The sequence below is a fragment of the Prorops nasuta genome, unplaced genomic scaffold, assembly GCF_024137725.1.
Source record: "Prorops nasuta isolate Cenicafe-Biocafe unplaced genomic scaffold, Cenicafe_Pnas_1.2 PNAS00002, whole genome shotgun sequence".
NCBI lineage: Eukaryota > Metazoa > Arthropoda > Insecta > Hymenoptera > Bethylidae > Prorops > Prorops nasuta.
Genome location: NW_027116799.1, coordinates 7,841,361 through 7,856,659, shown reverse-complemented (window position 1 = coordinate 7,856,659; position 15,299 = coordinate 7,841,361). Strand labels below are relative to the sequence as shown.

General features: G+C 39.5%; 1 protein-coding gene across 4 annotated transcripts in view; it reads left to right on the top strand.

The window, feature by feature from the left end:
- The window catches only part of LOC136777533 (C-Maf-inducing protein-like), a 50,449-nt gene that overhangs the window by 28,954 nt on the left and 6,196 nt on the right, over positions 1 to 15,299 (top strand). For all 4 annotated transcript variants that reach the window (XM_066733918.1, XM_066733894.1, XM_066733899.1 and 1 more), the window contains exons 3-4: positions 13,761 to 13,946; positions 14,415 to 14,779. In XM_066733918.1, the coding sequence (XP_066590015.1) occupies positions 13,761 to 13,946; positions 14,415 to 14,779 (551 nt within the window). The remainder of the gene's footprint in view (positions 1 to 13,760; positions 13,947 to 14,414; positions 14,780 to 15,299) is intronic.

Genomic DNA, 15,299 nt, shown 5'->3' with positions numbered 1-15,299 from the left:
TTATAGGGCTAGCCACTGAAGAGTTTGGGCGTCTGAGTGTCTACTAGGGGCACCCAACGCTAGCAGAGTCAATTCCACCTATGAACACACGGTTAACTCGAGAATTTAACGCACACACACACACACACACACACACACACACACACACACACACAGTTTGCATATTAATAATCGAAAAGTTCAAATATTCATTTGCAGCTTATACCTTTATAGGAAATGAGACACGCAAGCTATGTACAGAAATACTAAAGATGAAGAGTGAAAATGTGATAGAATTCTGCATGCATTTATACAGGAAATTCAAAGCATCGGACCAAGTGGCCAGTGGTCTTGAGCAGACTGATTATAAAGAAGGTAACGAGGAAATATTCCCCGGTGTAATGGAAATGGATTAAACTAATATTGCGATTTAATTAAAATCGCTCTAAACGTGGCCATCCTCAGGAGTGCAGGTCTTAGCAAATGGAGTTTAATGACCAGCGAGAGGATTTAATGACGTCTGGACGTCGCCACAATGCGCATTTCATAATCTGTACTCTAAAATACCACTGGATAAAAATATACGATGCTTTGGTCAATCGGTACTTGCGATGAAAAACCAGTCTCGATATATTAACATTATAAACACACTCAGGATTAGCCTATCGTGTGTGTTTTTGATACTAAAAGTATAGAGGGATTAACCAATCATTTATTTTGAATATTAAGCGTACAGTGCTCGGGTCAGATGACCGGTTTTGCTCGACAAAAACATCTCGTGGCTTAATCCATGGCGGTACCACGCTTAATCTTGATAGAATAATATCTCTATGCGTATATAAAAACAAAAATAATACATGTTTATACACAAAAATAGTAATCGCTCTCGCTCTGTTTTATATTTCAAACAAATCAGTTTTTTAAAAATACAGAGTTTCGTTAATAATATACTTTTCCTTACTCCGCTCTCGCAAATTAATTAAACTCGATTAATCCTTGTTAAACTTGCACTTTAATAGTTACAAACTTTTTTCGATACTAAATTATGAAGGCTGAGCTTAAAAAGTTTGGCGGAGTATCGATTGGACCATCTTACTAAACGGTGAAATCGAATTTAACGTCTCTTTCGCACACTCACATACACACAAAGGCGAGAATGGCTTTTTATTATCGAGTGAACAACGTTTTAGGGTCAAAGGCGCACGTGGAAGCTAATTTTACTTCAATGAACGTGAAATCAAGTTCGTCCAAATATTAGGAGTATTCTAGGAGGTTTCAAAGCTTCTTCCTATATAAACTTGTAGTAGTACAATTCGGTAAGCCAGTGTTTAAACGTTGGCAAAGTACGTGGTAAAAATCGACTTAGGTATTATTCGTCGGTTGTAAAAATGTTCTTTGATCCACCGTACGTTTGTTTGTTTACTCGATGTATAAATACTTGGCTCATATCCTCCACTGTACACTTGGTTAATTATTTAAAACGTTTAGAGCATCAGCTGCAAGTTCTAAATCATCTCGAAAAGCCTGATGTTAAAACCGACGCACAACCGACGAACACACCATTGAAATTTTGTAAATGAGCGTTTTACACCGAGTGGAATAATGGGTGAATAAAACGAGATAATTTATTTTTTCTCTCTTCCATAAAACATTATATGGTTCTTTCGGGCCATGGGATAGGGTGCCGCGAGAAAATTTATCGAATTCGCGTGAGTGCGAAGGAATGGAATTAGTGCTAATAAAATCCTGAGAGAGAGAGAGAGAGAGAGAGAGAGAGTTCTGTATAAGCCTGGCATTAAAGAGGAAGAACTATTCTCTATCTCGTTATTAAGATCTATCAAATGGAATTGGAGGGGGCGCGAGATGATTAAACGAGCCGTGTAAATGAAAGTTAACGACCGGCAAGGAAACTTAACTACGTCTGGATTTTGTCCCGCCTTTGGGAATGGCGAATTACATCGGGAAGGCTAAAGAATCGCTTCGTTTGCCAGCTATTCTTGAGTATGGAAAGCAGCCTCGACGAAATTACGCTCTTTAATTCCATTGATAACTCTCACATTGCTTGTATTTAACATGCAAATTGATTAATTCGTTTTTGCCTGTTAAACGCGTAGATCATCAGCCTTATTGAAACTTTGCAATGCACCTCGGCAAAATTAACCTTATTCCATATGATAATTTTCGTTAATTCTCATCTCAACCCTCTTATTATTTCATTTCGTTCAATTTTCTCTGCAGAATTTACAAAAGATTATCTTTTAAATAAATTATATTTGTATAAATAGGGGGGGGGGGGGGGGTTAGATTGTAGTAAATTTTCTAGATGAGGGATAATTTGTTTAATCGAGGATAAACAAATGCATTTGGCATGGAGGGAGAATTTTATTGCAACTTCAGTAAAATCGTCGTGGTGGACAATATTGGGGCGAAGATGAAAAAATTGAATTTAGTGCGACGTGCAAATGCGAGTTAACGAGGTGAAGGCAAACTTAACGACGTCTGGATGTTTGCAAAATGAAAAGGTCGGCGAACGGGAGATGGGCAATTCGTTATTTTCAAGACCTTTCATGGACCCACGAATGGACGCACCTGCGTGCGAACACACGCACGCAACAACGCACACTTGATCGAACAATGCTGCTCTTTCATTACGGTTACGAATGTTTGGCGATCTTACAAAAAGAATCGACCCACGCCTAAGCCCATTCATTCTAAACCACCGCTTTATTATTACAATATGAACCATTTTCCAAATCACCTTAGCTTCATTATCCTCCGTATAACGATATTACGTACGTTACTGTACATACAGATGGTCTCATTAAAACAATAAATTATATTTACAACATCGATAACAAGATTTTATAATGATTGAGATATTTTCGTAAAAACCTGATTGATACGGAAAATGACAAATTGAATAATGTATAATACGCAAAGTTGATTAAACAAGACTTGGAGCAGTGGGGATATGGTCGATATGAAAAAAAAAACGAAGAATTTAGCAGGAGGGTCATGGGAATGATGAAGTTATTTATTTGGTGAAACTTGCACAGCAGATTGGAGTTTTAGAAGAAACAAGCGTTTCTTCCGAACGAGCCATTTTTGCACTTCCGCACGTGTATACCGTATACGTATATTCATTCGCCAGCGAATGGAGGTCATGTAATTTTATCGACTTTGCAGTTCGACAAACAAAAGATTCATTCGCAAATTGCTTTTTACTGATCGATGAAAACGTGGTTAGCTCAATGTGCCTGGGGTTTTCTCCTGCGCGCAAGTAGAGGACTGTATATATATGTATATGAATATTGGCAGGTAATTTTTGACCCCTTCCACATTTTTCAACCACCAACTCCATCTCTCTCTCTCTCTCTCTATCACTATCGCCACTTTTTTCATCATCCATCTGTCCATCGCACGGACGAATAGAATTTCAGTTTCACCCAACTCTTTTTACACTACGAATTTCCAACAATTCTTCTTTGACGAATCCCTGATGCTTCGGCAGCAAAAAATTCTTAATACAAATTTAATTTAATTAAAAACATTCGTTAAATTGGTTTTCGCGCACCGCAGCAACCAGTAATCCTCAAATGTGAATGCGTTTGGCCTTAATTTATCGTTAATAATTTCATGAGGGACTGCTGTATATAAATTCATCGTTTCCGGACGTTTAATGCTAAAGGATTGTTGCCACCCACTATATGATTATGCAAAACAAATATGTATATTGCTATATATACGCACTGTCGTAAAATTGATAAACTTCGTTTTAATTTTAGGGATGAATGCGCTCCAGTCGTTTCATTTTACGAAAATATCTGGCTAATCTGGATTACTCCCGGATATTGTCGAACCCACCGTGCAACGGATATTCATTGTTTCAATTAAAACGATGAATTTATTATCCGTTGTTCTTACGATATTTTCAGTATCAGCTGTACCTAGTAGATATACATATACACTGATGTCTGTGTAGAAAAAATATCAATCGATCGAAAAGCGAGAATAATCTTTGATTTCCCCTCGTGTTGGATTTATTGGCTTTGTAAAAGGCACGCTCTCTTACAAGTACAAACACATTCATGGGAAAGTGATTCACACAGTAGAAATGCTTTCGAATGTACAATGGGACAGCAGCGCTCTGATTTAATCAAACGTGCCTGGTAAAGGAAGTCTTTCGATTCGCGTGCAAACGAAATAAAAAAGAATCTATTCTATTTAGAGTGTTTGACGATTTTACAATCACACTGTCCATCTCTCGTGCTGGCCCAATCACCATTTTCGCCTAGCCCGATTTTCATCAAAAGCATAAAACTCGTAAAACTTTCAATTCACCGAAGATTCCCAGAATCAAATTACCATATCGGGTGTACAATATTGATATGATAAAGCTCCTCGATACTTGTAGTAAATATTTAAGCAATCGTGCAATGTTTTTTTTATCGCTCTGTAGAATATTCCATTAATTTATTAACCCAACTGTGGGAAATGTGCAATCGTCGTAATAAATCTTGTCAAGGTTTGCGATGGTGATTAAAATAAAATAAATTTGCTCCGATTAGCCGATCGAGCGAACCTAGCCGGAACATTGCTCTTGCATATCGCGATGCAACAAAAATATTTCTTTTTTCCAGCAGATCGAGATGAGTTTACGAATAAACATCGAGGTATGAAAAGAGGGGGGATGAATCGGTGTGACTATAAGACGAATACCAAAATAAGCGTGTCTAAAATTAATTTGAGGATAGTGGATATAGTAGCAGGTTGTGGGTCGTAGAACTTCATTCTTCGGCACGCGAGAGCTTTTATTCTCGTTCGTTTTACGATCCTTTTTGCTGATACGTGCAACGTCAATGAAGATCGAGCGGTCTATTTTTGTGATCGCTGCAACGCCTAAGAGAAAAAATCTCGGGTTTTTTCTGATAAATTCTGCACAAATGTGCTGCTATCACGATCATCATCATCGTCGTATACCAATAAATATCCCCATTCATCTCGGGAAAGATTTATTTTCGGCTCATCGGTAAATTGCAAAGCTCGAGTATAAATTCTTCGGGGGCCAAGAAGAAAGTTTTGGAAAAACACGAAAGGAGAAATCACTGGAACGATTATCCGAGTTGATGAGAGTTGGTTAGGAACGCTCCAAAATGTTTTATTACTGTTATTTCACGTGGCGGGAAAAATTCACAAGCTCGCGTGCCACTTGATTTCCTCATTGCCAACCGGCGTACTCCTCTTCTTATTCTTGCGTGGTTCATTAAACCGCAACACCCCACGATTTCTTTGCCACAATAAAATTCTGCTAAATTGCATGAATATATCATGGCGCACCATTCGAGAAGGAGGCCCACTAAAAAAATTCGTCCATTTTATTCGTGAATTTTTTCTTCGCTGAAATTCAACGGAAGCCTGCAGACTTTCCCTCAGCAGATACGTCAGATTTGATGTTGCACTGGCGAAATTGGAGCAGCTGCTTTAAATATAGATCGCGATAAAGCGATACGTCTTTTTTTGAGATTTCCCTGACGCGACAATGGCAAAGCTGCAACGCTGCATCATTTTTCGGAGGGGATCGTCGGATCTTGAATTAAGAGAGTCCATAATAATTTGATACTGATTAATCACGGGATGAAATAAGAGTTTCCTTGCTAAAAGACTGGCTGCAAGTTTGCGAGGTAGAATATCGCTTTGAAGAAAAACTTAAAAGGACCAAAGAGACTGAAAGAGAGCGAGAGGGAGAGAGAGAGAGAGAGAGAGAGACGAATTTTTCGCCTGAGATATATATCAACGGATTTAAAAATAAATAGGTCCAAAGTAATATGTCTTTAAATCATTTCTTTCTCATTCTTTTTTGCCGTTGTTGTTGCCGTCGTTGCATTACGTCTCATTTGCCATGAAATATGCGCGCCTTACATTAGCGAATGTTATAACTCCTCGTGGAATAAAAAGCGAACGACCACGGATCTTCGCTCCTTGCTTAGTGGCCGGATCCTTAGACATTTTATCGTTCCTTCATTTATTTCTTTTACCGAAATAACAAGCTGAATATAATTCCCTGAAAATTTTGTCTTCTCCTTTTTTTTCTCGTGAAATATGTGTACAGTTTGCGTTAGCTAGCAAATAAAAGGATGTTAATGCGTTAAGTCAAACTCGGAAACTTCTCGCTGAATAAATCAAACTAATTAAAGATAATTTGTTGGTCAGAGTGTCCGTTTGGTCGCATAACAGAGGGGGAGAGGGGGGGGGGGGGTGAGGGATGGCAGATGATCGTAGGAAACAAGATCTGTGATAATGAAAACTACTTGTTTGCAAGAGAGTTTATAGATTCTTCTTCTGGTTTCATGAGCTTTAGAAAATATTTATTTTATGCATTCGCTGTATACTCGTAAAATGTTTACTAATTGCAGTTCAAGATACATAATGCGCCACTGCATTTATTATATATGCAGATTCTTCAGATTGCAAGTATTAAAGTGTTGATGCACCAGATTACTTAAAACGACTAAACAAATTTTCTTTCTTATTTTTTAAATAGGCTCGTTATATTGTGAAATATATAATTTTTATATATTTTTAATTTAACAATCAGGTGACTGGTAATCGATAATTATTTCGAGGAAAATATGGTAGATTTTCCCATTTTTTTTTCATAAGTGTACATAAGAGTTTGAAGTTTCGAAAAAGTCAAATAAATGTTTTGAATATTTTTGGATTTAATAAATTTTGCAGTTTGACGCCTCACGAGTATACACCTACGTAACGTTGTGGTGGAAATCCTGTTATTGAATTACACTCGAAGTTTAAAGAGGTTTCGCACCGATTTATCATTCATAGTGGCAGCATCGTTCAAAATTCATCGCCAATATTATCTTCAGTCAATGAACTCGATGACGTCACGGATTAATTTCACCATGCAACGATCGTTGATAATTCGGCCCTGGTTTGATTGTACCGACCATTGCTTATTCCAAATGTACCCATTTGTAAATTGGGTCATCGAGAAACCGACTGTTGAAATTTGTCGCTATGTGCTGCCAATCGATTACGAACCAAAGCATGCTACTTGCTAAGGAAAGTAGAAAATGACACGTGGCAGTGATGGTTAAATTGGAGTAGAGAGAACGTATATTGACGTTATAAAAACTTTAATTGTCTATATATAAATATATATATATATATATATATATATATGAAATCTCACATCTCGTATATTCTTGCTTTCCGAAAATCTGTCTTTTCCTTACCCACTGCATGATAAAACTGTTCGTTATCTTCCATTAAAAAAATTATTACACCTTACATTTTCCTACTTTCGGCCCAAAAATTGAATACTTCGTTTAAATCATATCAATCATTATAATAAAAATCTTAAACGCGAATTATAGGAAGTTTTGCTATTAATCACGTCCATTGTTAAAAGATTAATTAATATTATCAGAATGTTCCACTATAACTTACGTCCTTGATAAATAAGTAGAAGTATAGAGAAGGGGGGGGGGGGGGGGGGGGGGGTAAGGTGAATGAATAAAAGAAGGGTCGGAGTGTTGGAGAATGCGTTTCGAATGTTAAATCATCGAAATATCGACAGTTGGAGAACTTCTGGTTGGGATTTGAACGTTCCTGCTGCACACCAGTTGTTTACGCTTGGCCGATGACAGTGTGCGTTTTCTTCTATGCGTTTATAAATGTATTCTAACGTTATTCATGAATGACGATACCCGTTCGCGGTCTAGCCTTCCTTTTTCCACGTGAGCGAGACACGCGAGCCTCCAACCGCCCACCCAACCCCCCTCCCCCCATCCTCTACCGTGTTGCACAACCTCGCAGACAGGAAGCTCCCAACCACACTCAAATCCCGTCTCATCCACGCATATACTCCAACCACGTTTCGTAAGCGACGATTGAATTAAAACCACTCTTCCCACACCCCACACACACTAATCCCCCTTATTTTTACATTCTTCCACCGAGCAAAACTTTTCCCTTCAAAATTTCTCCAACGAGACACGAGGATAAGTAGTTTCTTACACTTTTCGAGGATAAGATATGTAGGCAAATTTGTCGTTTGCTCGTATCAATACAGTGCACATAGGAGAGCGATTTACTGGTTGGGGCTGGTCGAAAATGTAGCTTTGCGTCTGTTTGTGAAAATGTGGAAAAAATTAGTATTCAGCCGTGGTCTATTATAATTTAGGCCAGCTTTAATGTTGGCGAGTGTCTTGAAAAGCCCGTCTCTCTCTTCAAACCGTGATTATCGATCCGCTTTGCTTTTACCCTCTACGTTTCTATATACGTGCTTGTGTTCATTGACACGGCTGACATTATGCATATATATACATACACGATGAGATTCGGGTTAAAGTGTGATTGACGCGGGAGAGCCGATCGCGAGCACTGGCGTTCATTCAAAAATTCCCCCCTCCCCGCCCCTATCATATTCTATCATCAATTCTGCAATAACTGAATGAAGCCTGAAAATCCCATCGTGCAGCTTCTTCTCGTCTAGTTCGAGCAGGTAGATTGAAATATTCTGACCGTTCTGTGATTGACTTGCCATTGCTTGCTTGCTGGGGACAAGTGAAAATAAAAAATGTCGTCGAACGAGAGAATCTGGCGAAGAAATTCTGCAAATCCAAATTCTTGAAACCCTTTTCATAGAATTTCTAAATTGAATCATTCAATACTCGTTATATAAACAAGCATGCAATTTCGTAGATGGGTTTGCAGTAATTTTCAGATTTCTAACGTAATCCAGTTGATATAATATTCCAGCAGGTATATTCCAAGTATGTAAATTTTAAAGAACACTAAAATTAAGCGAAAACTTTCTCCTTTTTCATTATATAAACGTAATTGCTGAAAGTCGACCGCGGGATAATAGAAATTAAATATGAATGAAACGAATTAATAAACCCGTACAAGAGACTCGAGGCATTTTCCAAATTCATTTCAGCTCTTTGTTTTATTTCAGCTTAGACCCTAGGTGCCAATACCTTTAAAACTTTTCCTCGAATTTCCGTCAATTTAATTTCGGCTTTCTTTCCAATTTCGCCATAAACGACAAGCAGAAATTAGATTTTCATGCACGCTTGTAAAATGGTCACGCGACTCGACCAAGTCGTATGCATAATTTACGTTCTACCTCCTGCTGCCAACAGAAAATGTTAAAAAGCGTGCGTATAACAGAAACGAGCTTTTATTATCAGGACAACTATAGGGACTTTCACAAAAGCTGGTTTCGGTTGCTTCCTTCAGGACGACGAGCAGGGAAATCGGGTGTGCGACTGAAAGAAGGAGAAGCTGAGGATCGAGAGGCGTTGCTTGTGCGAGACGAGATTTTTCATTGGGTCAAAAACCGGACGGGAATGAAGTTTTCGCATATGAAGTGAAAGAAATTGGTGAGCGCGTCAAGTCGGATTTGATCGGGATGAAAGGGAGCGGAAGTTGAAGGAGTCTTAGTGAATGTTGAAGAGGACAAGGTGAAAAATGAGGAAGAAGAGGGACACAAAGGGGGCGGAAGCGAAGGGTGAGCGAGCAAGAGGATAGGGTACGTGTGTGTGTGTGTGTGTGTGTGTGTGTGTGTAAAAGTGTTGCGAAGGAGGGAGAGGGATTGGTATAAAGGAGCGGAAGTGAAGGAAGCTGAGGGAGAGGAAAGAAACGGGGTAAATAAGGCGGCAAGAGGAATAAAGTGGGTAGGAGGGAGGGGGGGGGGGGGTGGATCGCATGGTGGATGGAGGGTAGCTGCATAAAGCCGTGTGACGCGTGCTCGACGTTGATTGGCTCGGCGTGGCCCGGCTTTTGGCTGCGTTCATTGAGGGGATGCAGTGTCCCAGATTCGGCGGCTCAGCCTGCCCCGACAGTCGTTCAACCCTCGGCCTAGTTTCGCCGCACTGACGTCATTCAGTATATTCTTCACGCAAGCGCTCGTTCCTTGCCGTTTTCACACCCCCTCCCCTCTCCCTCTTTAACCCGTTAACCCTCGCTCTCTCGAATATACACACGTGACCTCTCGCAAAACTGCATATGCATTTCTGCATCTACCCCCCACCACCACCACATCCTACTTTCAACATCCACAGACCCATATTTTACGCAGACAAGAATTTTCAACCCCCAACCCCCTGCACCGACCGGAATAGAAAAGTGTATAGTGGCGAAGCATTGAAACAGGTCGACCTCAAGCAACCTAATGCTGCAGACCTACGTGCGAATCCTATCGCATTGTCCTCTCCGCCCAACTCCCTTTATATAACTTTCCTTTAATTCCTCCTACCACCCTCCCCTCTTTTGTCCCTCGTTCCCTTCCTCGAGCCTCTTTTCGCTATTTTTAATCTGTACGACCCCCTCGCCATCTCATTTTCCCCGAACCGATACACATCCTTTTCCTCTCTCTGCGTTTCAACCTCTTCAAAACTCCCTCACTCTTTATATATATATATATATATACCTGAAAATAAATTGCTCGGGAATCACGTGGATTCTGGCAAATTAAAATCCCGCAATCTTCCCATTTCCTTCGCCCATTGTTGTCGGTTAGCACGACTGGCTTTCATTCGTTTTTCTTGGAAAAGTCAATCGATGTTCCAATGATCGATACTCCATATACTAGTTTGGAAAGATAAAACTGCACTTCTCCATAGGAACTTTATGTTTTCCTCGCGATACTCGTCCCGATCGAATCTTTTAGCCAGCGTTTTCCTGTATTTATATGACACTGCTTAAAATACGCAAAAGAGAATTATTTATCGATTGTGTGTGGCCGGATGCAATAAGCTCGTTCGCACATTCGTCACAACAACGCGCGGACAGACGGCAGAGACAGTGTAAATGTACTCCTCGAGGTCTCCATCTGACCTGAAAATTAATTATCTATGTGCGAACCGACGTACATTGTTTATGCATTATGCAACTTTAGCTTGATTTTCGTCACCATTTAGCATTACGATCTCTATTCAATTTTTGTTATTGCGCATCGATCCCCTTTCGTTTCTTCCAACATTTTATTTTGATAATGGAAACATCAGCACTAATTTCCACTCGGTGGTCCTATATACACTCCACTATACACTGCGTGTACTGCTCTCTGCACGTGTTCGAGTTCTAAGGACCCTTTGGTGTAATTCCGAGATTACCCGATCTGGAGGAGCTTAACGGAAAAGTCTTCGCGCTGCCTGAGTCGCATTAATGCTAATCTGGCAAGATTTTATCCTACAGGGAATTTCAGGTCTCTCGCTCATCGCGATTTTCTCCTACCTCCTTCGTTTATCCCTTCCTCCCCCCCCCCCCTCCAAACTTTTTCTCACCCCGTCTTTTTTATAGCACTTTTTAAGAACCAACGTCATCGCAGAGTTTGTCGAGTAAGCTCGCAATAAAGTTTTCCTCAAAGTGTTCCTAAAACCACGCCGAGCACCGATACGACTCGCTGTTCCAACGAAAAGCGGTATAGCATATATTTACCTGCTGACTATATAGCCACGAACCAGCGACGGCGGCATTTTGACTCGAGTACGACGATAAACGCCGGAGATACTTGTAATATCGAACCAAGTTTCCCTTTAAGTACCTCGTTGGTCCCCAAGATCACCGGCTTCTGACGTCACTGGTGTTGTATAAACTTTACTACAGCGTCCCAATTTTAAGTAGATAAATGATCTATTGCCCAGACAATCAGCCTCCGAATCGTTAATAATATATACCACTAATTATACTATATCCAGCTCTAACGACCCAATTATGTATATATAGGTATACGTTTTTGCCAAGTTTTTGCCAAGAGCAAACGATAGGAGTCGCGGTGGAAGAACGATCGATATCCAGTCGGGTAGAGAAAATTGAGATTGGAAGATTATTTACTTGCGTCAATAAGAGGGGAAAATATTACTGGAGATTATCGAGTGAAATAGTTTCCAGCTAAGCACCTGTCTGGTTCCTGACATTGCAAGATATTCGAGGTTTGACGTCATTTGTACGAACCAGAGCGCATTGTCCTCGATCCCCCACATTAAGCAACTGTTTTTCTTTTTATCATTTTTTCTCTCATTGCCATCCCCCTTCTTCTTCTCTCTATTCTTCCATCCCTTAGTTATTTTTTATTACTCCTCCAATGCTCGTTTCGTATATATATATATATTTAGCAGCAATGTCTGATTTTTTTTCTTTTATCGGAAAGTACAGGAAAATCCATAAGAGGGCTGAATCTGCAAGAATCCATTTATAAAAATTGCCCTGTTTGGCAACGTTGCAAATAATCGCGATAATTCTACTTTCCTTCGTAGTCAGCGCAAAATTTCTAATTAAGCCGATCCTGACGTTCGACGCATCCCAGCGATTCTCCTTTTTCCCCGGGAAACTTCATTTTTCACGTTTTTCCTTTTATGTAAAGGAAACGCTCGCTTTATTACGGTACTGGCGCATCAGTGTCGAGCCTGCAGAACTTTCCTCTCGCGATTTATCCAAGTTCGGAGAAAAAACTGTATAGGAATGGATTAAGCTTGAAAATGGCTGATCCAGAAAGTTTCAGAATTCTAAAGCTGTATATCTTGCGAATGTCTTCTTTTAAAGGGTCACGAGTGTATGAGAAATGAGTGTCGCATGCGTTTATTTGGCTCCGCGCCACGATACTCCGCGACTTCAGCAAAATCGTTTATAATGTGTAGCGACGAAGCAGTTGCAACGTGTTTCATCAATTTCCTTGTGGCAGGTCCTTTAAAAGAACCCTTGCTTGTCGTAATAAAAGAAGCATTGATCAGTTTGCTGTACACTACATATATCTGCAAAATTGCTTCTTTCACTTTGTATTTGCAGTATATTTTTTATCAATGTGTAGCTTTCTTATTAAAAAACAAGAAATATTTGCAAATTACTGAATAAATGAAACTTGAGAAAAATGATGGGTCGTTAAAAAATTGGCATTATGCTAATGCTCCATGTAAAATAGTCGTACTTCTAGGAAGTATCGTGATAAATTATCAAGGATTATCTAGTCTTTCACTCCACTCCTTTCCATTTCTGTAACTTCACCCACCATTTGGGGTTCTGGTACCCACGTCATCACCAAGTTCATGGACCAGACGAGGAAAACTTTCCTTCGATCGTATCATCTTTTAAGGAAATTCCCAAATAAGAAATAGCAAATAAAAGATAGATTCGTTATTCGACCAAGCACTACTCTTTACTGATCCCAACAGTTCAAAACACAGGAATGTCGTCAATATGCAAATTTCTCCCTCTTAATCTGCAAGATTAAATGACCGAAGGACTTGGTTATTTATTATCAGAACGCTTAATTGCTCGTTAAGGTTCCAATCTATAGGTTTTCCTGAAAAGTTAAGGTGTGACGTCTAGATTTGTGTGAATGGAAGAAAGCATGATGAATGGTGGCTGGTTTTTGGGTCAATAGCTCTGACTATTTAAGAAATAGTGGCCATAGCGTTTCTCCATCAAGGAGACTGGCGTCGTTAATGAACCGTGCCAGAGTTGCCCTTATTAAAATATGAATTATGCGAAAACTATCCAATTTCTCTGCTGTTCGCTTAAAACACTTTAACCAACGTTTTCAAAAAGGAAATAATAATCGAGCTAATAATTGAGACCTGTTTAACCGGGAAGTGTTTATCCTCAAATTTCATAGATAAATATCGTGTTTCAACGTACAGCAAATATTTAACAATAATATAATGTGCTAGTGAGAACAGTGAAAGATAAATAGAGAATAATTTGCTCAGAGTTTGTTGAGAGTGGAAGAGGGAAAATAATAGGGATTTTTTGTGTTACAGTTGTCTGGATTTCTGGCACAGCCAATTCCGTACAACAGTATGTCGGAAGTACGGAAGTACGCCGTAGCAAGATGGGACCCAACTTACAAGAATTGCCTTAGCATCGTGCTGCCGGATGGATCTTTACTGCTGCAAGCAAGTAACGCTTATACAAGGGACCAGTGGTACCATTCGATATTGTGGAAGGTAAATAATTATTCTCAAAACGACCAGTGCTTAATTTTCCATCAACTTAACCCAATTATTCATATAAATAGTTCGTTTATCGATTTCCTCAATTGCTTTCGTTATCGTTAAACAGTTACTTGCTTGAAGCACGATCGATCAAATCAATTTATTTGGGTAATAGCGCTTACATTCATATTGCGATATACCAATGTAACGATCCAATTATACATAAATTACGGTATATACTTAATTATTAAATCAATATATGATGCATTTCTTCTGATATTTTTACATTAGCTTATATATATAACATTTCTATATTTTATCTTCTACGTTTCAATGACCAATATATTCACTGTCCTCTTTTCTCTGCAAGAGGATAAAGATTGTGTTTGCAGTTGAGCGAATCTTAAAGAGAAAAACTTTTATCCGAACAGAGTCAATATCGTTAATTTGCATTAATTGTTTAACGTATGATTTTTGCAGAAAAGTATATTCAAGTATCAGAATTTAGTGTCGATGAATCCGAAAGAGGAGGTTATTCTGCGCGAGTTGAGGACGATGGTGGAGTTTGCTTTGTGGACGCCACTTCAAGATGAGAGAGTGGCTGGTGCCCCGTTGGAAGCAGTGGCAAAGCTGTTGGAGGACCCGACGCAGGAAGTGAACGAGGAAAATGGCGACGGTGGCCGAGATGAAGATGGTGGCAATATCGAGAAAACTGGCAAACGCTGGTCGGATCAGAGGAGTTGGGCGGAAGCTGTGCTTTCCGTTGCTGCTCCGTTGCTGGAGAAAGCAGCACCCCCTGCTGCACTCGCTAGGGCCCTTGCAAAATTGGCACAACGCCATCCGAGGTAAATTTCATCCCCGTTCCACCTTCCAAACCTTCTTATTATTCATTTTATAAACACACATTTTTGCAAACTTTCGAGAAAATCGTTGAGAATCAGCAGTTTTACTCCTTAATTTTTCTTTATCGCTCGTTTACATTTTCCAACATTTCTATCTCACGAGCATCAGTTTTTTCAAATATATACAACTTGGCACGAAAGGTATTGTTACCATTTTAATTAATAACTTGAAAAGTGACAAAAATTTCAACCTGGTGATTACTCGAAGGAGAAAACAGTTTTAGCTATATATATTTACATAAATGGCGAAGAAGAGTACACCGCTGCTCTATGTTTTATGCACTAGTACGTGAGGTCCATAAATTTTTATTGGAATTTATCAGAAAACTTTACGTTCTACATGGCAAGGTCGTCAGCTTGCCAGGAAATTCGTCAGGTTGGCCAAACACCACTTCAAGCACGCGAACTTTATACTCTTGGCAGTGATCCTTTTTGCTTCCACACGTTATAAAACCCTCTAGTA